The sequence below is a fragment of the Indicator indicator genome, chromosome 7 (genome assembly GCF_027791375.1).
Source record: "Indicator indicator isolate 239-I01 chromosome 7, UM_Iind_1.1, whole genome shotgun sequence".
Taxonomy (NCBI): domain Eukaryota; kingdom Metazoa; phylum Chordata; class Aves; order Piciformes; family Indicatoridae; genus Indicator; species Indicator indicator.
In genome coordinates this window covers 21,101,990-21,129,503 of record NC_072016.1, presented here as the reverse complement: position 1 = coordinate 21,129,503, position 27,514 = coordinate 21,101,990, and the positions used below count along the sequence as shown (strand labels likewise).

General features: G+C 36.8%; 1 protein-coding gene across 1 annotated transcript in view; it reads right to left on the bottom strand.

Moving 5' to 3' along the window:
- Nucleotides 1-27,514, bottom strand: part of LRMDA (leucine rich melanocyte differentiation associated) — a 639,303-nt gene that overhangs the window by 279,431 nt on the left and 332,358 nt on the right. Inside the window, exon 3 of the mRNA XM_054382558.1 lies at nucleotides 207-333. Within this exon, the coding sequence (XP_054238533.1) occupies nucleotides 207-333 (127 nt within the window). The remainder of the gene's footprint in view (nucleotides 1-206; nucleotides 334-27,514) is intronic.

The window sequence follows — 27,514 nt, the reverse complement described above, 5'->3', positions numbered from 1 at the left end:
ACTTAGATCTCTCACTAAAATGGAGCAACAGGAAGATATAATAGTGCATTTCATTTATGAATGACCTATAATAAATTACTATGAAGTATTCCAGGTGCCAAATGAGAGAATGCGTTGTCTGCACATGAACTATATTTCACATACTTTAATTTGGCTGACACATAAAACTCATTTGACATTTTGCAGGTATTTCTTTGAAAGGATATTTGGTTCTTGTTGAGCGTTAAGGTATGAAGGTGGGGTAACCTGGGTAACAGAAGGTCATTTCCGAGTAGATTGTTGTCCAAGATCAGCTCTTCCAAGTAACTGAATGTTTTCAATCCTTCTAGTGACCTGCAAACGACAAAGGCAACAGGAAAAATGATACTCCAGTAAATCAGGGAGACCATTATGAGCTGAAATAAATATTTTAACCTTCCCTTTCAGGACTGGGAATAGTTTTGGTTTGGGCCTGTCAGAAGAGTGAATGACAAGCATTAGTGGCAAGGGGAGTGCTGGCACTGCAACACATCCTTCACATGCTGGCAGGATGAAGGATGGGGGTCACTTAGTGAGTAGCCAGGATCCAAAACAAAAGGCTTCAGATATGGGGCCTGCAGGATGAATTTGTCAATGTCTTGTGCCTTCAGGCACCCAGCCTCGCCTGACCCTAACCTCCATTCCCAAGATAAATAACTCTGTCACAGTTCACCTTCATTCCCTGGACACAAATTTAAGTTGTCATCCATCATTTCTGCCAAGAAATATCATACCTCGCTAACAATAATAAATACAACTTCAAGTATCATTTCTTAGCAGTTACCTTACATTCAATAATAGGACATGGAGAAAGAATTTCTTTTATTTTTTTTTCCTTTTTATTAACCACTTAATTTGCTCCTTGAGTCCCTGCAAACAAAATAAAATGTTCTCTACAAAATAAAATGCAAAATTGCTGCAGACAGAAAAGGCATTTGCTTTCTTGCTGTCCTACTCCTGAGCCACAGGTCAGACTGCAGAAAGCAGCTTTAAAAACGAGCATTTCAGAACATGGAAGTGCAAATGATGGCTTGTAAATAAACAGGATTATTGAAGTACTCATTCATCTGACAGCAAAGTGCAGGGAAGAAAACTTAAAAGAACTTTGGTACCTTGTTAAGGTATCCATTCCAAACTTGATTTTTAATGCCTGTACATTCCAACAGCAACACCCCCACACACACATTAATCAACTAAGACACATGGTATATGGAGCATACGCACAGACACGCATTCACAGCTCATTCACCTACCAGACACCTAAAGATACGCTGAGACTGCATGACTTGACAGCTGATCTACTATGCCTACCAGTGGGAAGATCATCACTGTATCTCCTGGCTGTTTTATAAAATGTGATGAATAAGGGAGATGCAGTCTCAACTATTTATTCAGTTTCCAACGACATTTTTACTGAGGGGATTTCCTCCCCCTCCCCCCAGTTTTTGGCAAAGATCAATATACAGCCAAGGTCCTTGCTTGAGAGCTCTATAGGCACTACTACTAGAGGAAAATACAAATGTCATTACAAAGTATACGGGTTTCAAATTAGGCAATTTAACATTATTTAACATTCAACTGTCCAACAAAAACAAGATACCCCTTCTGTGGATACAACTTACTGGCCACTGACATATCACAGAGAGTTCAAACAACCAAAAGAAATAAAATCTGTGACCTTTATACCAGGTACTGTACATTACACTATGAATATTCAAGTAACATTTGCACAATTCTAGATCGGTGTATTTCAGTTCAAGGACTCCAAAGCACTCACAGTCTGTTGACTCAGTATTTTGAAAGGAAGGTACAACTATTTACTACTGCCATTTTGATGCTGGGCAGCCAGACCCTAGGGCATGTCTATATTGCTACAATGCATTGAGATTACATTTTCTGAAGGTGAAAGAAAATTCTCTATTATAAATATCATACTGAAACAGCCGTCACAGTAACAGTCACACATTTTGCACTTCTCTTTAACAAGCTGTTACAGGAAAAGTCAGTTCCACCTACATAAACTGTATGCTGTTAAGAGCTGTGCTAGCATGCTGCATTAAGCTAGCTACTTTGGCAAAGGGTCATAACAAACTTGGACTGACCAAAGTCAAAATCAGAAGAGAGATCAGCAAATGTTTCAGACAGTGCTTTCTCCCAAGTGCCTTTAAAAGGCAAAATAACCCAGAGGAAGTAGCAGTGAGTTTATCAAGCTGTTACAAGTTTTCATTTCAGTTTATTTGACAAACCTAGTTTAGCAAATTGCTCTTCAATACTCTTCATTATATAAATAGTGGAATATTTCCAAACCTCACATTTCAGTGTAAGACTCTGACTTGCCAAAGGAGTTCAGAGAAGGCCACCTCCTTGTCAACACCACAGAGCCTTATGGGATGTTAATAGGTCCTTTGTGAAAAAACATTGCTTGGGCTCTGGTCAGTGTCAGCATCAAAATACACATTGTTCCTGAGTTATGTTATGCAAATATAATACCCTTATCATGAGAATCAGCAAATGGTTGGCAACTGGCAAGGAGAAGAAAGCACACATCCAAAACTGCTGCAGGGGAGGCATAAAACAAAATGACAAACCATGAAGCGGGACAAAAGGCCTTGAAACACTAGAGGGAGTTGACTATTGAAACGGTCTTTCTTCCATGAGTCCAAGCTGAACACAAGGGTACTAGTTTCATAGACAGGCAGAGAAAATCATGTGCAAATCTCCTTACACCTGTCTGGTTTTGATAATTTTTGCCATGTAATGTTATTAGCTGCTCAGTTAAAAAGGAGACGTGTTACACCAAGGGTTGCTTATTAATTGTTGTTTTCATGTCATCAGAGTGGTGTGCACTTGGTAATTTAATCACCTAAATTCAGAGTTCAGGAGGATGGGAGGGGTTGCCATGGTACAGAGAGAGGGTACAGCAATTAACATAAATTTACACCCATATGTTATTTTGCCATACAGAATTTTTATTTTCCCATCTTAAACACAAGGGGGAAAAAAAAAAAACCTAGCATCGAAACAAAATTGGTAAGACAGTTGGTAAAAACAAACAAACAAAAAAAATCCCCAACCAAACACACACACAAAAAACCACCACCACCAAAAAAACTTCAAACAAACAATAGTGTTTGCTAAAAAGCACTAACTACTAAATTCAAGGCAAAAATATCTCTGCCATCATAATACCAAAGGAAATATTACCCAGAAGTTGTAGTCCACAATTTAAACGTTTTAAGTATAATCCACACAATAGATTTTATGGTACAAACTTCAGCAAGTCCCATTACTCCTATATGCCTCAATTTCTCATCTGCAGGTGAGGAATAAGAAAGGATTACAATCATGAATTAGTATACAGAAAACATTTTTGAGAAGATGAGCTAAAGTTTTGTACAAAATACTGACATTTTTGTTTTCAATCAGGGTGAGATACTTATCTCCGTGTACTCCAAGTATTTCCTTATGAGCCCATTACAAAAGAGGAGAGCAGTGCATATATATATATGTATGTATATATACATATATATATATATGTATATATACACATACACACACACACAGAGCACAGCAAATGCATGCAAATGCCCAGGAGATGAGTAGAAGTATAAAAAGAGGGAAATCCCCCAAGAAAGACAATCAGTCTAAAATTAAATCTACACTGATTCTCATAGTTCACAGCAGAAAAAAAAAAATCTCCTGTACTGGTATATTAAAACAAACACACTATCTTACCACCACAAAAACACCAGCACTGAAGGGACAGTGGCAAGCAGTTTTTTCCCTAGTTTCAAAAGGCTAATAAACATCACTAAGGTGAACTGCAGGTTGCTTTTCCCTGCACTAATGACATGAAAGCTGCCCATTATCTCACCCACAGGTACCATCTCAGTTACCTCATTGCAGGGCTCACACTCTGCCTCCCAGAGGAGAGCAAGTGCTGCCAAGAGATTTCCATTGCAATTTCCAAAGTCACATCAAACCGACAAAACATCACAATGTGTTCAGTGCTGCTTCATTCAAACAGAAAAAACTTTAAGTTTCCACTGTAATTAACCCTATCCTCGTTAAGATAATTATGATCAAGCTCCCTGTCACAGCTAATATCACAGCATCATTGCCTATGGCTCACGCTTTGCCCTCATTAGCTTAGGAAAACACTGCACTAAACAGGAAACGGACTCCCTCTGCAAAATGACTTAAGATGTTCTGTAAGCAGACAGCAAATAATCCTTTAGAATATAAAAGTCTCTGAAATGTCATTTTATCCAAGTCCTTTGGCTAATCAGTATGATTTCTTCCAGCTTTCTTTTCCATAATTCATTCACAGTTTGTAACAAAGTTTTAATCAAAAAGGAATGTCATGGCAGAGATTTTTTTCTCTCTACATGTATGCATGGCAATTGTCAAGTACACTATTTCATATGGTGCTTCTGGCCTGACAAGGATTCAGTTGCAATGAAAGTAAAGAGCAGCTCTTTGTTTTGGTAATATTTGACAATGGAAACAAGATTTTATAAATGAAAAAAAGGCAGGAGTCTCTCCAGTAGTGGACAACCTTGGTACTCTGCAGTTGTCCTTGTCCATGAGAACAAGCTGTTCAGAAGTACACGCTGAAAAAGAACTGTTCCTCACATTTTACCCCACCCCTCCATTAATAAGACAGCTGCCTCATATCTAATGACTTTTTCCTCCTGTTTAACAGGAAAAGAGAGAGCAGTTAACAATATGTAAATGAGAGAGTTTGGCTTTAGCCTTGAAATTGATTTGCACTCTGTTGACAAGAGATAGCCATTACCAGAAGTTAAAAGCGAGCTGTTACAGAACAAGTGCTTTTTCAAATACCTTATTTTTTTTGCCCTTTATGTTTTAACAGATTACAGGAGAGTAAAATTAACAGAAGAACCCTAGAACTATATAATTTCACTATTTAAAGAACAGAAATGTAATTTCTCTTTCTCCAGCACCTGCCACCCATGGAGAATGAAGCAATTTTTTTAAAAACATTAATTAATTACTCTTCAAAAATCTGCTGAGCTTAAAATTCCATTTTGTAGTAAAGCAGAGAGAGGTTAAGTGACTAACGAAAGGTGACCTCCAGCAATTTTCTAAGAGACAAGAAATAAAACCCAGAGCTCATGACTTCTAAGTCCTTTGACTTAACCTCACCAGAACAAAACAAAGAGCAATAAATAAATGCTATAGATAAGAACATGAGACAGACACATGCTTAAGTTTAGATTTCGCATAATTCCCAGGGAATGCAAAGCATCATTTGTGGTTTTCTTGCTTTGAATGCTGTTGAATTTTAAACTTAATTTAATCTGAAAAATAATATACAAAAAAGGGGGAAGCCCCAGGCAATTTCCAGTTCTGTTCTGATAGTAGAAGGGGTTCAGTGAATCTTCTGTGCAAACTCCATCAGGCTGAGGTCCCTGTCAGAATTGTACTCTCAAACCTGCTTTTGGGGGGCACTGCTGTAAACACATCACTCACCTGTGAGTACAGAAAAATAAATAACCCATTTTAACAAAAACAGAATGGCTAGAATTCAGTTCAAATTCCAGGGAAAAAAACAAAAAAAACAACCAACAAATAAAAACAAAAAACACTCCACCATAATCACAAAAACACTGCAAAATGAAGATTTATGTATTTCCTGCACACCGAGATAATAATGGCATATATACTACAAGTAAAGCATCAAAAAAAGACCTCTACACTACTCAAGTATAATAACTTTTCTTTTTTTGCAGTCCTACTAGAGTGCTAATGCTAACTTTTCTGCACTATAATAAATTAAAAAAAAAAAGAAGAAAGGAAAATAAAGAAAAGATAATGGAATATGAAATGGACAGTTCTAACATAATTTCTGGACCAAAGCAGAATTTAGGGGGGAGGGGAGGGAAGGGAAGCACCCCAGTTAAAGAACTTCAAAATTTTCTAGTATGGGCCAGGTCCCAAGTTAGATCAGACAACACATAAAACAGGGAGCACAAGATTCTGTTCATTAAAAGCTTACTTATATTTCTTAAACACAAAATGCTTTGCTTTGTCTAATATTTCAAACCCTTTCCTAGCAATCAGGAAACTCAAATGATGGAATTATCTGAAAAGCAACAATGCAGATTTATCTCACCCATCTGTTCATAACTCCTTACACTCAGTGACAAAAAAATGGGCACTTACAGAAGGTGAATCAGACCTTCAGGCAAGACCCTATGAAGTACATACATTTTAGCTCTATGAACGTAGCCTATGTGTACAAAGTCCTGCAAAGAAATTAGAAGAAATTTCAATATTAAGGTACAATAAACTGTTACAGATGTGCCTTGTGTGGGTGGATTATTTACCTGATGAAATAAACTACAAATCCAAATCACAGAATTCAGATCAGGGTTGGAAGGGACCTCCAGAGATCATCAAGTCCAACTGCCCTGCCGAAGCAGGATTATCTAGTTTTTAATAGCTCACAAAAACTTGTTAGAGTAAACCATTCAGTCATTAACCACTATGCTCTCCTACCAGGACACTAGTCCAAAAAAAACTTAAAAAAAAAACAAAACTTCTTGGCCTAATTCTACTACAAAGCAACCAGACTGGCCTGGCTGGAGTGGTGGAGTTAAACTTCTCTTCTAATGAACTTCTTAAAGTCTCCAATTTCAGTATGTCTGTTTAATACAGGTCTACTCAAGAGATCATGCCATTGACACAGCTGAAGTTTTATCCTTTGTGTTATCATTTGCTTGAATTTTTATATAATATCTTTAGGATTAAACATGCCAAAATTTTATATGCTATTCCTGTTACAGTAAATTTAAATAAAATGACAATCAGTGTAATACTATAGCCTGTGGCAAGGTTTTTCACATAAACCATACAAAATATTTTAAAATAATACAAAATATATTGGAAAATGAACTCTTATACATCTAGTGATAGAATAAGTGTGATATAACAACATACAGTTTACAAAACACAGCTAAAAATTACCATGCAGAGAGCAAATGATGGTATGCATTCTTATTTTTTTATCAAAGGGCATTATGGAAGTAATGTCACTAGGAAGTCCATGAAGTTCAATAACATTCCTCAGTATGGACTTAAGCACCCTTCTGATAAAATTTCTTGAAAGTACTTGATGAAAGATAACAAAGGAGTTAAGAGAAAAACCTGCATCTGAATTTTTCTTGCTTCATCTTGGTCCCCATTCTTAATACAGAATGTAGTCCTAATAAACCAAATGACATTTTTTAATAAATGCAAACACTGCCATTTCCTGAAGTTAAAATAATTCAAGGAAGTATTAGTGATTAGAAGTAGCACAAGACCAAGCCAGGGTTTACAAAATATAAACTTACATGTTCAACAAAAAGACACCAAAACAAACAACAAACAAACCCAACAACAAAACCCAAAACAACAACAACAAAAAAACCCACCCCAAAACCACAACAAATTAAAAACCTAGAATGTATATATTTTTATAAGCTCCCCTCAGTTCCATGTGCCAAGTTGAGAACCTATTTATAAGCCCTCTAAAAACCAGTATTACAATGGAAATATGAGTAAATTCAAGTGCGAAGCAGTGCCATCATGAAAGCTTTACTATATCTTGGATCAATCTGTCACTCTGCAATTCAGGCAGTAACCTGACCCCTCCCCTTTTTGTGCAGAGAAGTGGGGAGTTACAAGCCTGAAGAGTGAGTAGAGTAAAGCCCATTTTGACTACTAGAGTTCAGTGAGAAGGGGGGAAAGAAAAGTAATTTTTCTCCCATCTTCCACAACAACCAAGGCTGAGGATTGACAAGCAAATTGACGCACTGCTCAGAGGGCAAAAGATAAATGTTTGATGAATTGGCCATTGCTGGAGGAGTGATGGGCTTCATATGTGCATAATGGACTAGCTGCCATTCAATTCAGATTGCCTGCCAAGATAAGAAACCATAATGAATGGACCAAGCACAGCCTGTGCCATAAGAAAGTATAATCTGACTAGTTTTAATAAACTTAATAAAAAAGATGAAGCAGAGAGAGGAAAAGTGACTGGCCTTTGTGGCCAGCTATAAGAGGTGAGAACGACTAATAGACTACTCAAGCATGATAGCAGAAAATTGTTAATGGTCTTAACAACAACCAAATCACTCAATGTTAAAAAAAATATATTTGAAAATCACAGGGATCTACATATGCATACACCACAGACACTGTCCTACTTGTTTTACAGCATATAACTGCCATTTATTTATTATTTCTCTCAGCTACCTACCCTCCTTTATCCCATCTGTATGGTGTCTTAGACTTAGAGCCGCACAACACACCAATAGTTCTACCAACAACTCCTTCAAATCAAAGTAACTCTCTAATTGTAACCCAGCAGAATTCAGGCTAAATTACCAACAGAAAGGTTTTAGCTATACAACTTTCACTGGCAGCGGAAAAATATCTTTTACAATCAGAAGCATTTGCACTTGGTGTAATTTCATTTGCTTCTACAAGATATGTTTCCACCAAATATGAGAAACTGCCAGCACAGTTAAAGCAAAAAAACCCAAAACCCCTCTAGCACATACAAGACTAAGTTGCCAACAAGAATCCTTTTGGTCTGGGACTCGCTATGCTGGATACTGTTCCACATCTATACCCATAACGTCTAAGCTCTGATCTTTTGCAGCACCCATCAGCATTATGAGAAGACATTAAAAACAAAACTCTTACAGTATTTTACTTTATATGGATATATAATAGTGTAAAGTCTGGTAACCACCACCATTTTCATGGGGAGTAGCACATGCACAGTGGGCGATTTCTGCTTTCCTTTTGTCATTACTTAGCCACACAAAAAAGAATGGCTTACTTTCTGAAGTTTATCAGATATCGAGAGCACCTAAATCTGTGACTGCAAATACTAAAGGAGTCAACGAGAAAAACTAGCCCTGACTTTTAAATCAGAGGGATTAGACCAACAATCTATTTCTTTGTTAAGAATCAAAGAGCAAGAACACACCTTTGTGTGTGTTATGTAACACACAGTACACGGCCAGGCAAAACTGTTTTTCTCCTTAGATAGAAAAAAATATAATGAAGGAAGAAAGGGATTACAGAAAGATCCCTTTGACTGAGGGCAACTAGAAAACACATTATACAAAATAACGTCATTGTTATGCATGTCAGTTTTCTTGTTTTTACTTTTCCTTTGATGATGAAAAATGAATAAGGGAATATAAAATAGTCTACTTGGGTAAGCATTCAGATTACCACCCCCTTGATGTCAGTTCTGTAGCCTGTGTCATATTTTAAACAGAAATGATTACATGCAAGACAGATGTCTAGTTTTCAGTATAAATTTTATCCAATTGCAAAAGGAAAGTAACTCATTATCAAGCAGCTCAGTCAAGCTCCCACTACTGAAGGAAATAAAGTTTTATGACAAGAGGGTCTATCTTCTCTCTCTCTCCCTGTGAGTGAGAAAGTGAGTACAAGAATAAGACAGAAAGGGAAGGCTCAGGAGTGCTGGGTGAATTATAGACTACCTCTCAAGATTCACAGCTCTTCGTGGTAGAAGGTTAATATTCTCACATGTCATTAGGTCTGCTGGCTCTACTGATGGCTCATTGAATCAGGCAGCAAATTATTTCCTCATGCTGCAGAGGACACCACACTTCAAAGGGAAGGAGCCAGGGTCAAGACGGCTCTCCAGTTCGATTAATGAGTTGGGATCAGCAGAGGTTGCCTGTAGGTAAGAATGTGACTGAAGCTTTTGACAAAGCTGACTTTTTGAACAGGACTTGACCCAAGCCCCTTACTCCCCTTCTCACCAAATTTTATTTTCAACATTTGCCTCTGACTGACCTGCTCAGGCCTGTTGGGATAGTTTTGACCTCCCCAGTCTTTGTTACAAGACATAGGAGATGTCTGCCTATATTTGATGTGTGCCTCCCTAAAGGCCACGTCAGCTTATCCAGGCTCATCAGAATAGTTTAGAACCGAACAGCAAAATAAGATAGATGATTTTCAAATTTTCAGTTCTCTCATTAAATTTGTTGAGAAGGGGGAAAAAAGAGAAGACAACCAAAAGATATTTCAGCTTTCAATAATATTGAGAAATATTTCTAAATGCTGTTAAATGCAGATAAGAAGAACACAAAGACTATTAGACGCATATGACATATATTGAAGTGACAGAAAACCAGAAAAATGTATGTTCCTGTTTACATGGATTTGCTGACTAAGACTACTCCCAGCAAATAACACATTATATAGAATATTCCTCTAAAAAAAGTTCTTATTTTCATTGCCATGGTAGCGAGAGATTAGAGACAATTAAAACTTAACAGCCACTGCATTCATCTCTTTCTACACGCTCAATGGTTTGATTTGTCTGAAATATTTTAATGCATATTTAAATAGATTTAATAAAATACTGAAGTGAGATTCACTGCCTTAATGTTTTTTGATAAGATCTACTTAAACTGGACACTTTCTCAAAGAAATATGAGTTCTGTATTTGTTATATACTTTAAAGTTTTGTTCAAGAATATTTTACACCTTTATGTTTCCAGAGAAAACAGATATCCTTAAATATTTGTTTTAATCACAGTACAGCTTTTAATACCCTTTTCTCAAAGATCTTGCCCACTAGCATCCTTGTTACATACTAAGTTCACAGTACACTTAAAAAAAACAAACAAACAAAATCCAAAACAAAACTTTGAGGTAAAATATCAGTTCAGAGATATCCCAGATGGCTGTTCAAGCTTTGCAGGCTTGAAGCTTTACATTCGCACAGGTGCCTGAATCAGAAAGTTACACATCTAGTTCTGAAATATGAACACTTACACTTCTAAAGGTATTAACCAAATACCAGTTCTTACAGGCCTTAAATGAAAACAACTAGGGTATTAGTGCCTTAAGATCAGATTACTTATGTGTCTTAATAACAATTTAGGAAATTTAACTTTGGTGTATATTTTTCAATCTTTTCATGATCTCCAAATGTAAGGCAAATTTTCATCTTTACTCTTTTCATACTCAAACCATTATTTGTAACAGATTTCCTTAATGTAGCATTTAAGCCCCAATGCTAGTAAACAGAATATTAGATCTATAAAATTTAGAATTAAAGCATACAAGATGTATGTACAGGTAAGCCAAATAAGAGCAACTAAAACCCTTTCAAGGGGACTACCTAACTGCTAAATAGTTCATCTTCCACAAGGATGTGCATTACTCTAAAATACAAGCGTACACAAGTAAGAGACAACATTTTTGTTATGTCTGTGCAGTCCCCAGTGATTTGTACATTATACAAGTGGAAGCTTGCAACACTAGAAAAGATGTAAGGAGGGAAACACTTTTTCATGGGCTCGTTTAAACAAAGCAACTGTGTTTCTGGGTCTGTCATTACGTTGACACTATATCCTATTCCATCTCTTTGTAGAAAGTTGTAGGCACACCAGAGATAATTTGTGAAATGTAGGATGTGCCTTGTACAATAGCAGGAAGGCATGAGTCCTGTAGAGTAGGACAAGTCCATAAGGATATAATTGTCCAGTCTTACATGCCCAGGGAGGAAGAAGAAATGATTGTTTTCAGGGCAAGGAGCAACCATTCAGCCAATACAAAACAAAGGATCACTAACAGTTTCTGGTTTCTGAGGTACTAAATCAGAACTGATGGCAGGACTGAGGAGATGCATTGCTGAGACATCTGAACCCAAAGCAGTACCTGCTGAAATCGATTCCAGTACAAGAGGTGACCTACTAAGTATATGCAAAAATTCAATTTTGTATTTGCCCTTGCTTCCATTCCTAAATCCAGAAATTTTTGGTTAAGTCTTACTAAATAAAACTTTGTTTTACTTTTAGGTGTATCTGGTGTTTGAGGGGAAGTAGCTCCAATTATCATTGCACAGTGTTTCTAGAGAGGTAAAAAGTCTAAATAAAGAGAAAAAGAACAAGAAGTCCTGTACCTAGTTCAAGATGAATTAGAATGCCCAGCTGCAATGAGTTCTGCTTTATACCAACTTGGATATAGTCCATCTGGGGAACTGTCAGGGCAATTATGGAGTTTGGGAAGGAACTTGTAAACTCATAAATCACCCTTGCAAAGAGCAGAAAGCAAGGAAACACCCCATGACTTTTGGGAATTGTTACCACACACTGCCCTGAAACACTGTTGCATGAAAACAGCTCAGGACTAAATGTGCAATGGTTGGTTGTTTGCTCGTTTTACTGGGCCTTATGGCAACCTTGCAAAGATTTACATAGGTAAGTTGAAATTTGGATGTGCTTACATCTTCCAGATTTTCAATAATGCTTTAATATGATCTGTTTAGCCAAATTGGAGGGGGTTGTATTTCAATTAAACTCTTGCAACATGCATTAAAATTTTTTACAAAAATGTTTAATAAGTAAACAATAAATGCAGGGTCAAACCAAAATAAATTATTAGTTTAATGTCCATTTTGGTTTTTACACGGCTTGTTTTTCTCACTGCTCATATTATGCAAAAAAAAAAAAAAGAAAAGGTAATATTAACTCAGCAATGGAAGCACACAGTATTTAATAGTGAGAAGGATTTGGTCAAAACAAGACTCTAGAATTCAACCTCTGAATTTACAAAGATTATCACACTGTGATACACAAGCAAATAAAATTTCCTAGAAACAAAATTAATTTCTTATCATTCATACATAATCTAAAAAAAAAAAAAAAAAAAAGAATGATGCACATCACAAAAATTGCTGGGTATTGTCCTCCTGTCAGTGTCTTCCATTTCATTACATAAAACATATTTGAAATTGAACCATACAAAACACTGTCAGGGAAAGATAGCAGGTAAAAATCTAATAGTCCATGAAGATGGACTAGCAAACCTATGGCAATAGATTCCTCCTTCAATCCCTAAAATTAACAAGGTTGCCTAAAATACAGTTGGAAAAGTACAGTCCAGCATGAATCACAACTTCAAAAGATACACAGCTGTGGATTTGATAGGCTAGGGATGAGGAAGATGATGATGAACAACTACCAAAACACAGAGTATATAACACACATTTAGTTGGGCATACAGCCCATACATATTCACATCAGACAGCATCCTAAGATCACGTTAAAGGCTTCATCCTAATATTTCCTGGAGCCACAAAGAACTCTGTAGTACATTGGGTCCTCCTCAGCAACATTGCAAGGACAGTCATCCACCATGGTCCATGACAGAGCACTCTGAAAGGAAAGGACTACCTTGAAAAAAATAAGCTAGTGTTATCTCCCTACACTACCCTGGAAGGAGGCTCAGGTCTCAGTTCAGTAGTTTTTCCGTGCCCCAAGAACGAGACCAAATACAAGATTACCCACAGCGTGTTTAAAGACAACAGATATTCCACAGATTGGGAAAAGACAAGCAAAAGCAAGACAACAATGAAATTTGATACCTGAGGTTCTCTTCATGTTATACTGTCTTGCCAACACATAAAAAGCCTATTGAAGGACCAAAAGGCCAAACCAATATTACTTAAAAATCAACACTTTCATATCAGAATAAAACCAAGCACTGTAAGAACTTGAGGTGGAAGGCTAGTTTACCAGCAGAATAGGCTAGTAGCTGAGAATGTAATATTATATACATTGCCAATTATCTAAGTCATACAGACATTTAACAAATTTCAACTATAAAACTTCAAATTAAAAAAATCATTCAAGTATGCAGATCATAGCAACTAAAGTTTGAAATAAACTAAGTGTTGAATAAGAAATTTAAAGGTATGACCCAGAATAGAGGTCTGATGTTTTGCGTTGCCACTGCCTCCAGAATTTTAGTCCAACTACCTGTAGAATAAAACCAGCATGATGGGCTGTGAGTTACTATGCTTGAATTCTTCGAGTGTAAGTCATATAACCTTTTGTACAAGTCAAACCAATAAAAACCTCAAACTCTCTAACTTCAACTGAGTATAGATGACACTTGACTGCATGAGTTGAATTGTATACCCAACACTACTTGGAGATGCATCTACCTCCCCTTTGACACAATGGCTGTGTGGAAGCATTGGAGAGAGTCCCAGACATAAATTTCTCCACTTGAAGTCTACATTCTAGACAACACCCAAAAGCTTATCTTCAGCCCAAGCCATATAGTCACTCTTTTGTCTATAGAGGAATTTGATGACAGTTAGGTTTCTAAGGATCGCATAATCTGCTCAAGTGATAAAACTAAAGACGCAATTTACCTTACACAAGACCATGTGGACTTGGAGCATTTTGAAAGAAACCAGAGAAGCATCGCAGCAAACATCCCTATGAATTACTACTTGCTGACACAATCGGGTAGTTGGTTTAAAACATCCCAAACGACCAAACAAATAATTAAAGGAAAGAAGGCTCAACTCATGGCATTACCAGATTTCCAAGTGCTGCCACCACGGCCGCCAGTCACCCGCTGCCAGCCCCTCCCCACTTCCAGAGACCACATCAAAGCCCCTCTGCTGCTTCATGGCCTTCTGTAGAGCAACTTCAGCCACTTAAGAAAAAAACAGTTAAATAAAGACTTGGACTGAAAACATTAAAAGAGATAAATTGACAGAATTTTATCTGGAAGCCTTGTCTTGTCCTTACTGAAGGCTAAAATAAACTTAATTTTTGTTAAAATTAAAGCAAAAATTAAATCATCTTATTATGTAATTGGAACTAGGCCTCAGGCGTTAGCAGTAAAGAAGGGATTAAGGCCTCCACCACCTGGGTTGTCACTCTCATGGGCCCCATTACCACCCCCTTATTCGTTTTTATAGCCAACAGATTAAAATGCGAGCGCCGCAATCTTTGATCTTTCACTTGCTGACACAAATCCTTTCAAGCCTCCAACGTTTTCTGCTGAGGTAATTAGTACTAATTAAAAGGTTTCCAACAGCCTTTGCTCTACTTTTTCCCTCTGAAGAAATTGCTTTTACAAGTGCCTTCCATCTTTGAAATGTATGCATCGCTCACTTTCTTCTTTATCTGACTCCCAGAGATCAAGTAGATTAGTGACTACATTATTCCACAAGACAAAGCCAAACAACAGGTTTATACTATCTCCCTGACCTGTTGAGGTGCAGGGTTTATATTCAGAAACAAGTGCCTCTGCTTGTATTAAAAGACAGTCTAATTATGCACTAACAGACACAATGCAGGGCTTTTACATTTAAGAATGGACATCATTTAAAGATGTAGTGTTTTTCAGAAGAGAGAGAGGCAACCCTTCACTAATCAAACTGACAAGTTGTAGGACTAATTATAGGTCTTGCTTTGTTTTCTTTTCTTTCTATGTGTTTGTGTATCAGGCAAGATACAAACAATTTCTTTCTCTTTCCCCCTTGTCCCCCTGCTTTCCTCTCCTTTTCCTCCCAAATATTAACGATTGATTCACATTTGCTCTGTAAAAAAATAAAGAAGAAAGTTTAGGAAGTACTGCCTTGAAAGATTTTGAAAGCATGAAAAGCCCTCTCTGAAGAAGTTTTTGTTACTATAATTAAGCAATGTGTCCTGCTACAGGCAAACTGATGGCTGGAAAAATAATTACTGATATGAAAACACTGTTTTATAATATGTCTGATACACTAATGAAAGTCCAAGATTAAAAAAATTAAAAGCAGCAACAAAAAGGAACAATACCTTGCACTTAGAAAGTGCTGTGTTTTGAATTTACAGGTTTTCAAATGATTGTTCAGTTGACATGGGCACTACACAGATCATTTTTCTGTATCAAAACCTGGAAGCTTTATGCCTGCTGTGATAAAAATAAATTACGCTTCATGCAGCAAAAGTGCTATTCAAAAAAGAGGACACTTCTCAAGCTCTTAAAGTTCTCACTTCCTATTGAAAATGACAGCAGCTCTCTTTCATGCTGTAGTATCTCTGGCACAATAGATCAGAAATCATACACAGAGCCACAAGAGGCTATCTAACCTATCATTATACGCACAGGGGTCTATTCTCCTCTCGCGATGCAAGCACAGGGCTCCTGCTGGCACTAATGGGAGCTGCACGTGCATATCAAGGACAGAAACAAATCGACAGTGCATCAACTTTTCTAACCTGAACTAAGTTAGAAAAGTTTTTAAATAGCCAGAAAGGAAAGTCAATCAATTGTCTCCTAATCGTGCCAGCTCGTCTACTTAATTTCACAACTATTCTACTATGGCAGTAATTTCTTTTTGTGTAACTTTACTCAAGAGGATCTAAAAGCACTACAATCTAATCAATTCAGCTATATTATGCCCCTGTGAAGTAAGTTTTATTCAACATATCCTGCCCAAGGTCATATGGAAATTATACAGGAGGGCCAGGAATTGCACTTTTTGGCATCCTAGTAGTTCCCCGCTTTAACCAGCAGGTACTACTCTTCTCATGCATTCACAATAACCAACAGTCCTAGAAGCAGGAGACCTATTTCCTTGCAGCTATGGAAATGCTGGGGAAAAAAGTTCTCTTTTTTTCAAAAACACAAGTCTTTCAAATAATTTCTCAGGAAGAAAGTAAAATCAAAATAACGGTCTGTGAATCACCAAATGTAATGGTTCTAGTCAAATGCAATGGTTCTAGTCTCCTTGCCTTCTTAGTAAATGGTCATGGTTGCCTTGAAATGTCAGACAATCCCTGCAAAACCAACATGAATTAAAGAGAACAGCGTACCTCAGCTCCTAGCATGCATGAGCTAAATGGATCATATGGAACCTTCAGCTTGGGCAGCTGTGTAAGCCATACGAAAACGTATTTACATTTCTCCTATCAGAGCAGCCTTTAGAAACCACACAGCTAGTTCTACACTCAGTATAATATATCTTTAGCGTATGTTTTCATGTTCACCGAATGTTAAATTCCAAGGTTTCAGTTAAAACCAGAATTTAAAATTCTGAAATTTATAAGAAATTGGAATTTGGATAACAGTACAGAAGAAAATAGAATCCAACAAGAAAGAGGTGAATATGTATGTAAGTATCTTTCCATAGCTCAGATCAATATTTTATATCATTAAAGAGAAGGTGATATTAATGTAATCTGATAGATGCAACCTGCCATATTCTGTTACTGAATAGCTTGTGACTTTATGGCAAAATCAACATTAACAACACATTTGGGTCTCTTACCTTCGGAAGCCAAACTCTAAGAGGAAAGAGATTTTATTTAAAATAAAATACATAAACAAAAACCCCCAAACCTATTTCAGGGAAAAGGCAGCTGCAAAGAAGAGGACTATAAAGAAAGGAGGTGTCTGGGATGTAAAATCCATAGCAAATTGTATTTTACTTTAATAGAGTAACTTTCAAAGACAAAGCTGAAGTATCACCCCTGTGCTCAGAATAATCAGACTGGCTTCAAAACTATAAGCTTCCACATTATTATGTCACTTCTTTCATTTGAGATTTTCTTGTTTATTCTTGATTTTGCATGTATGAACTGCTTTCATGTTCATCAGAGATATCTTTTTTTCAATTAACAGCCTAACCTGTCAGAGTCTCCTTCTCTGGAGACTTTCAAAACCCACCTGGATGCGTTCCTGTGCAGTCTGCCCTAGGTGATCCTGCTATGGCTATGGAGGTTGGATTAGACGATCTCTAGAGGTCCCTTCCAACCTCTACCGCTCTGTGATTCTGTGCTCTGTAAACTGTATCATGAACGAACAATTACAGATGAAACTTTAGGAAAAGGAAAATCCACAAGCATGAAGCTCACAATAAAATGGCATGCTGGCAGCACAGCAGGCAAAGTTAACATACATAGAAGGAAAATGAGCATCATGTTTAATGCTTCAGAGACTGTGCAAATGAAACTATCTCCGTATTTACTAAGGAGAAAAAAAATAAAATTAAAATATCTGGTAGGCTTCTTGGTGAGCAAAACTTGTTTGGCTACCTTACAAGTTTACAATACCCAGTTATCAGAACAGCATGGAGAAGGGACGAAGTCCTTACCTTCCCTAGGTAGTCAGTTGTGACACTTTCCAGACTGCAAACAGTTGCTGTGGCCTTAGGGTTTAATTATTCATCTACTATGGGATGGAAGGCCCATGAGCAGCTCGCCTTTTAACACATAAGAGAAAGGGAGGAAAAGCCTATCCATGAAAGGGATGTTAGACTGGATTTTGGAAGTCTTATCAAATACTTAGATGGGGGGGAGAGGGTCAGAGTATCTAGAGTATCTTATATATACTATACTATAAGTCTTTTCCCTTCTTCTCCTCCCACACTAAAGGGCAAAAAACACATTAATAGCCTTCATCTTTTCCTGTATTCTTAGTACAGTGTGCACATGATGAAAAACTAGTAAAGAAACATTTCAATTTGAAGTTTCCAAGAGATAATTATAAACAAGACGAAGAGAAAAATTCTTTAAATTATGAAAAATACCTTGACAGTGACTCTCTTAGACTCACATTTAGCCCTTGAAAAATATTTTGCCAAAGGGTGCATTTTGACAGGAAAAAGATGAAGAGTGGAGAGAGAAGAGGCAGCAGTCTGTCATAACTGATGACACCGCAATGCAAGCTGAAGTCAAGAATGAATATTTGCAAAACTCATTCAGGGTGAGATTTTTTAAATGAAAAAAAAAAAAAAAGCAGCCAACAATCAGACACAGATGTACCCAAACATTTGAAAACATAGGGGGACTACAACGGGCAAGAGTAACGCAATCTGGTCAATATAACCACATTATACATGCAAAATGATTCAAGAGTCTTTTTTGTAATTCAGTATGGTATGAATTTCAATATACAATGAAAAAGCTGAAAGAAATAAACATGTTATTTTAACTTATTGCTGGATGACACAGCTGAGCTGGGTGCTTTTGACATAATAGGACTTCGATGCCAGAAATTTTCACTCTAAATGATTAGTTTAAACCAAGTTCAGACCACTAATATGCAACATTACAGCATCATAATGATTAAGTCAATTTGAATCTAGACTGTCACACTCTCATATTCCTATTCTTAGAATCATGGAATTGCCTGGTCACAATAGACCTCAAGATGAGTCCAACTATAACCAAACATCTCCCTGTACACAACTGTTACACCACATCCCTAAGCATCTTATCCAAGTGTCTTTATAACACCTTCAGGGATGGTGGCCTCACCACTTCCCTGAGCAGCTTGTTCCAGTGTCTGATGACCCTTTCAGTGAAGAAATTTTTCCTAACATCCAATCTTAACCTGGTGCAATTTAACACCATTTCTTATCATCATATCACTTGTTACATGGGAGAAGAGGACAACCCCCACATCACTACAACCTCCTTTCAGGTAGTTGTAGAGAGCAATGTGGTTTCCCCTCAGCCTTTGCTTCTCCAGGCTGAACAACCTCAGCTCCCTCAGGTGCTCCTCATACGACTTTTGTTTGACACCTCACCAGCCTCATTACCCTTTTCTGGACACACTCCACCACCTTAATGCTCTTCTTGCAGTGAGGGCCTCAAAACTGAATATAGTACTCAAGGTGCAGCCTCACCAGTGCCGAATACAGGGGGAAGATCACTTCCCTTGTCCTGCTGTCTACACTACTCCTGATAAAATCCAGGATGCTGCTGGCCTTCTTGGCCACCTAAGCATACTGCTGGCTCATCAGTATGGCTGTCTACCAGTACTTCACAGTCCCTTTCTGCCAAACTATTTTCAAGCCATTCTTCCCTGAGCCCACAGAGCTCATGGGGGTTTTTTGCACTTACTGTTTGACATAATTTGGTCTCTTCAGCTACACGCTAACTTACATGCGGTCCCAAGGTTAAGCAGTTCAGGGATATGATCCAGTTAAAACTGGGCTGAAATGGAAGGCAGGAATCTAAACTGTTCTAAATTGTTACTGAACGCTATTTAATCGATGTAGTAAACTTTTTTCTTTTCTTTTTACTTTTTCTAGTCTTGGTCTAGCTACCAGTGCCAGCGAGGAGTTTCATTTCAAGAAAATTCATTTGGCAGTTTTCCATCAGATTCAAAGCAGAAGACAGGTTCAAAATACACTTGGAGACTAAACTGGCCCAATTATTAGCAGCGACGTCTCCAAGGTCAGGCCACAGGTACACAAGTAAAGCAAAGTAATTCTGTTCCCTGTTCCGCAGAGATCCAGGGGCTCATCTTCAAGAATTATCAGTCCAGCACTTTTTGTTAATGCTGAATTCACACTTCATTTAAACAAAGATGACCAATCCTACTCCCCAAGAAGGTGTGATATATCTGTCTTGCTACTAGCAATACAGATTGGGCAAACATGTATGTGAGGTAACAAGCAATCACAACATGAACTTATAAAATGGACAGGAATTACAAAGACTACAAGAGTAGACAAGGCTTTAGAATATTATTACACAGGCATGAAAATTATTCCATAAAGTATATTTGTTGTGTAAAGAGCTCTAAAAATTAACAACTTAGGAAAGCAGCTAGTCTCCATATTTACCACGTGTTTTGACTACAGGGCAAATCTCTAGTCCCATATATTTATATCCAACAAACATTTGTTTAAATAAATAAATAAAAGTCTGTTCAACCTATTCTTCCTATCACTTGCAAACCTTTCTCCAAAATCCAACTTCCTGTGTCACAAAACTGTAGAATCTTTCTCTTCCACAAATGCTATCTCTAAACTGCCCAGGAAAAACCACTCTGCATATTCCTCGTTCCTCATACTCGTTTGCAAAAAGAAAAGGAAGGTACTGATATATAACAAAAAAGTACAGAGGTGAACATGAAATATGTGCTCTTTAATCCTGTCAGGTTTACTTTTTTTTTTTTTTTTTTTTTTTTGCAAGGCTGCTCATGAGAAAGGCCAACTACTCAGATTTTAACACACTTTGTATTTCTGTTAATCCAGCCTGCTCCAATACACTCACAAGTTTTAAGCAAAACAGAGCCCTACCATAATATCCATCCAGGCCATTCATATGGCTTAGACCTATTACAGTGCATCTCTAAAATTTCATAAGTAATTGTTTCGGCATTATAGCTGGCATTTCACTAAAAATAATCCAGAATAAAATCAAATATTGCTTCATCACCTGATAAAAGAGTCACACAATCCTTCAAAGAAATACTATGTTACCAGGCTTTCCACTCACTTCTAAATGAAGAAAGGAATGAAATTAACTTTATGCTGCAAAGTTATATTCCAACTCTGGCAGGGAGAACAATGTCAATAAATTAAAACTTTAAAAAGGATGAGAACAGCCTTGATTAAAGTATCTAGGAAGATAAAGGGTTTGCAGATATGATATGATTTTTCCCCCTCACCCCCATTTCAAAATGGAACATCTGTAAAAATAAATTCTGTACCTATTGCTATTTTAAAAATTATATAGATTCTTTGCACTGTTTAATAAACTGTGTGAAATATTTCATTATTTTCCTACTGATGTTTTGTATCTCAGATTCTTTATTGTTCAAAATACAATTTCACATAGATTCAAAACTGTATGTGTATAACTTAAAAGGAATAAAAAAGGAAGTGAATTTTCAATTATTGATACATGCAGACATGTAGGTTTTCTAGAAGATTTCAGTTAATGACAAGCATTTTTAATTTAGAGAATGAGCACAAACAAAACCTGACTAATAAGAATATACAGAAATGTCAAATCCATAAAATAAATGCCACAGCTAGTACTAAGATATGTGCAAATTCTATGATAAGAATCTTTGCATATTCCTTTCACATTAAGTCACCATGACAGACATAGGAGAAGAAGACATTGCAAACGCAAGATAATCATAAAAAAATGTTGCAGTAACTCTATTTGAGCTTGAAAAAGCAGCTAGTAAGATTTTCAGTCCATGAATAGAATTAAGACTCAGGTTGACACCAATATGATTACATGAGAGGTTTGCTTTGCACTACATGCACTACCATAAACCTGCTCCAGATCCTAAGTAATGGGCATTCTATAACACTTCAGTTATTCGAATTTTACTGACAATTACTTTCAACTCTAAAGGGATTTTCTGTAATCCATTACTCTTGATGAAGATAATGATTTTTCAGAATTCTAACACAGCATTGGCCTGTATTGTCATCCTTATGAAAGAAAGGGATGGGTGTTTTTAAAAGCGCAGTTTATTTGTATTCCATAACAAATGCAAAGAAGTATTTACAGTGCCACACACATCTTAGACCTTGCTTACAAGTTGCAGGTAGAGCCTCAGGTGAATCGTCAGGAAGAGCTGGCACTGCCTAGTAAATAGCAGAAGAAATATTCATGGATTAATCTTTCATATTATGCTTGAAAAGATTAGAAAAATGGTAGTCAAGCATATTTATTCAGTGTTTTAAAAAAGCTTCAAATGATCTGATGCAATAGAGATTTAAAAAAAAAAAAAAAAAAAAGGATGAGAAAACATGTTTCAAGGTCAATCAAAGCAAGGGTGCATCAGGAAAAAGAAGTGTTTAAACCACAGCAGATTTAACAGCTTAACCAATAAAGCTACTCTAGCTTTCAGTCAATGGGAATCAAACCAATGATTTTAAACTATTTTATTTAATCTATAGGAAGGATTACTAGGCGATAAAGTTTTTTCCTTCTTTTCTTTACTGAAGAAGCAAGCATTTTTCCTATTTTTAAGGGTATCTTTCAGTAAATTATGCACTCTCTTCAGGACTACAGCCACAAGGACACAAAGAGTCTTTGAAGTTTGTAGGTCTGTGTCCTTGTATTTATTTCTAAAGGGCTCAAATATTTACATGTATGCTCACTAGAAATCTGAAATGCAAGGCATTTTAGTATTATTACTACATCTACTAAAGCATATTTTCAAATCGCCATTAAGCCTCTCCATTAAGCCTCTCCAAGTATCTAAACAGTACTTTTTTTCTTCCTCAAATGATGCCATTTGCTAACATAAGCAGAACAAAAGCTGATGATCCAAAATACAATAAATTACTACATTTAGATTATTCATTGAGGGTTTTACTTAATAATCTGAAAAGTACCTATGTTGAATTTAAATCATCACATTCATTCTAAGTTTCTCTTTTTCTCTGTCCCTGCCTTCTCACTCTTTCCAGACATACACTGACTCGATGAAGTTTATGAATTGTTTAAAATAATATTTCAGGTTTTAATAGCAATTAACATATTAAATATCAGTGTACAAGGAGACTGTACAAAGCAATTCCATAGTAAATTAGTCTGAAAATTGCCCTAATTGTTATGCCAGAAGATGTCCTCTATGTCTTGTCTTGGGAGAAAAATAATCTTTCTGTCTAAATGCCATTGTGTGTCATCTTAGCTGAGCCTCCTGCCTAGCGAGGACATTGAAGTTGTACAGCAGGAGCCGCTTCTCAGGCTTTAAGAACTACAGTAAATCTTCAAACAATTTATCCAAACAAAGGCCAGTGTGTGGAGAGAAAAATACACGGGAAGCAGATGAATAAGCAACATCAATTATGGGGGGTTTGACCTTTCTGCCCCACACCATGGCACAGATTTCACACCAAATCGCAGCAGATTGAAGTTGACATGCCTGGAGTGAAAACACTGGTCCTCACAATGTTGCCACTCTACATTCACACAGCTGTAGTAAAGAGAGAAGGGAGAAAATGAAGAGAAGGGAAGGGGTGGGTGAATGAAAAATCACGCATAATGGGCCTGGGTTTATTTTACAGAGAATAAAATGGCTCAATTTGAGCACTTAAGACTGTCAAAATTGGCTAGTGTGAAATACGAAAGGTTCATCCAAGGGAACGCTTGAATCAGGTGCCTTCAGTGATATGACCTAGAAGAAAGGATAGGGAGAATAAAGGCAGTTCTTAAAAGGTTGTTAATGTTCTTAAAGATCATGCCATTTCACACGTATATGTATAGACATAGACTAATTCTTTTACATAATCATGCAAGCTGAGATTTACCTTCAGTCAACATAAAAGTGACCAGGCTAAAAGTATTTTTCCAGAAGTATAAAACACTGCCTCATGCAGCATTATTTTGCCACACCGAAATACTGTTATCACAGTATCATTTAAAAGATTCGTTCTCTGCCCCAGGAAAAGAAGCTGCCTTCACAGCCACGGAAAAGCCAGACTAACTAATGTGTGCTTCAAACAATCACAATTAAAATTCAGGTTTTGGCCTTTAGAATAGTCTATTTAAAGATTTCTTTTTCTAGATAGGCCATAGACAGATGATTATTAAATATTTATAAGTCTTTGAAAAGGATTGAGTGCTTTTGCTTTGTTTATTGTGTGGAGATCCCCTCCCCCCCTTTTTACCCCCCACTCCTTCTTTGAGGGATCTATGAGTGATCATTTTATTTGAATACTTCATCAGTGGGTTAGTGCAAAGGGAGATCAGTCAACCCTGCGCAGGCTGTTTTGCATCAATGGAATCTGTTAACACTGCTGCAATAATAGCTTAAGGTTTAATATACAATCAGATCAACAGCTTTTGTCTAATTCCAGAGGATGTTAATATACAACCTGATACTATTTCATATTGATGGTAACTAAACACCAGCAGTTCTGGTTCAGACTGAAAAGACTGAAAATAGATAAGCTTACAATAACATTTACATTGGACCTAATTTTAGTCTTATTTTTAAAAATACTCTACCAAATATCAAGATACCAGCAATTTTTGCTGCTTAACTGTGATGTCAAAGTTTAAGTACTAACATTTGTGATGTCAAACCTCAGAAATATAAACATTTGCTTATTAAAGCTGATAGCATGCTGAATTAGGGTTTTCAGCTTGTGCAAGTTTCACAACTGTTAAGAAAGCAAGCTGCCACCTCTTTCTCAGGTATCACATCTGTAACACTCCCAAATTACTGAGACCTTAGACTTCATTCCATCTGGATAAAAAAGAACTGTGAAGGGAAAGTCACAGCATACATAAATAGGATACTGCTTTCCCCAAAGTCTACAAATAATTTCAGAATCAGCCAATGAAATTTTATCATATGACCACAGGTTTTAGATTCTCTGTTGCACTTAGGAAAACCCCTTTTTCCCTTTTAAAAGTGAGATATATGAAAATATTGCTCCTGAAAAAATCTTCCAATTTTAAATACATCACATAGTACAACAAAAGGACTAATTGACAACGTGTTAACACACCTGATACCTTTACCCTCAAGAAAAACACTACTAGAGAGATAAAGAGACATTTTCATAAACTTTAATAGACTATCCAGCTGGCAATATGCATTTCACACTTTCTAAGTACAGCTATATCATAGATTACTTGATTAGGTCCCTAGATAGCTATCCCCTACAATATCTTAAAAACTGTTCAACTATGTAAGCACAGGAAGAAAGAATACCTTCCTACTGAAATTGTCCAAAGGGGCTCCCTACAATAGATGTCAGAGGTGATCTAGAAAGTGCTGTTAACTAGAATTTGCAATGGTCACAGCTACAGCGTAAACAAGTTTTGAGTGCTTATCGCCTAACAGAGTTCTGATCTAGAACTTCTTGCTTTCCTTTAGACCAACACAGCCCTTGTGTCTTTTTTTAAGTTTGTGTATTTTGGTTGAGGGTGGTTTTATTTTTGAAGGGTAAGAATTGACTGAGGGAGGGGTTTTACCTTGTTCATGTCTGTTGCTAATACAATATTCTGTCTGTGTTTCTGAGCATAGCTATCTAAAAGTATGACTGCTCTACTTGTTGAGAATCTTGGAAAGGAGGACTTCAGGTAATTCTGCTATTCTCTCCTATCATTCACAACATCTCTGCATCACTTTTTCTCCTTCTCTATCAACCCCACACAGTGTGCCAGCAGTTCTGCTGGTTGGCTGATATATTTAAATCACTTGAGTTCTCTGAACTCTACCAATAGTGACAAGCGTCCCAAAACACACTGTAGCTCTCCAGGCCTTGCAAGCACTGTGAACCACTGAGACTCAGCCTCAAATTGTAACTTACCGGCTACAGTCACCAGGTCAGCCTTTCACAATTGTAACATACACAGGACAAGGCTAATCATCAGGAAAGACAAATTACAGCAGCTGCTCTGTACAAGATCAATCCCTGTTAGTCAGCCATCCAGCCAGCCACACATTTGACAAGAAGTCTGAGGAATCCTCAGCTCTGGAAATAGCACTGAGGAGTGGTCACTAGAAAAGATGAAACTCAGGAAAAACAATGAAGAAAGGAAAACCTGAGTGTTTAACCAAATACTCAAAAGCAGTTAATTCTCCTGTAGAGCCTAGTGCCTAAATTACTTTTCACAAAAGCATAGTAAGTGTAAAAATAATACAATTGCTACATCTGTCATATCCCTAAAAAATTGTAAATAAACCAGGTATGCTCAGCAGAAAAACCTCAGAGTTGGCTCACAAGGTTCAAGCGAAAACTTTCAAAATACAAATGCAGCTTCCAGAATTATATAACACCATTTGAACCTTTGTCCTCTGATAATGTTCTCTGTTACTTGATCAGACTAAAACCGTAGAGTTAGAGGGTTAGTTTTTGTTTCATGCAGAGCTTATGCCCTTTATTTTCCACATTACATCAGAATTTTTGAAAGGATTGTGCTAATAAAAGTGAAAGGGTCTGAACTAAATTTCTCTACTGCACTTCTGTGACTAAAATAGTCCCAAGTAAACTATTTTAGCCAGCATAACAGGATATTCACATAGGTAGCAACACATACACAAGATAATATGCATACACAACTACCTGCTAATGTGTGCACACCTATATTAAGATTTGCCTCACACAGAGACATGAAGTTTGACAAAGCAGACTCTTAGCTACATCTCTAATCCATTGTTTTAAAAGTTACTTGTTATTTGACAGAATATTCATGCAAGGTATAGTAATAGAAGTTGTCTTTATTTCTAAGATTTCACACATTCTCTAATTAATTCAAGGGGACTTATGGTTTTAGGTAACATTTTTTCCTTTATCACTTGCCATCTAACAGTTGGTATAATGTCAACACTTACTTTTTTTTTTCCCCCAACTGAAATCATTTTTAAAACATTTTTATCCTAAAACGTTTGCCTCGATTTTTCAAAAATTATCTTAAAGATAAGAGATTTCTTCCCATTTCAGTCCCACAACAAGGAGAATGTCAGCATAGCTTTTTTGACAGACAAATTATTGAATCAAAGAAAGAATATGCCATTAAGCCCACAGGTTAGGAAGTGTCAGGAGTGGTTTAAAGAGATATCCCATTTATCTTCAAAACATGCACGGAATGTCACTAATGTGTGTTTATCATGTATAATCAGACAAAGAAAATATCGAAATAAAGTACTCCTGCATACAATAGAAGTCTCCTTCCATCTCTCAAGATATCAGTGCTATTCAAATAGAATAATAATGATGAAACCTCCTTTCTTGAAAATGGAAATCAAGTGAAATGTAGATAGAAATGATTTTTTTGTAGTTGATGTACATTTCTAAAGTGCATTAACAGGAAATCCAGAACTTTTTAGGTCAATTATATTGTCAGTATTGTCAATGCCACTGAAATGAATACCTAAGCAGTGCATATTCTTGCTGGAACAGGGTTAGAGAAGAAATCCT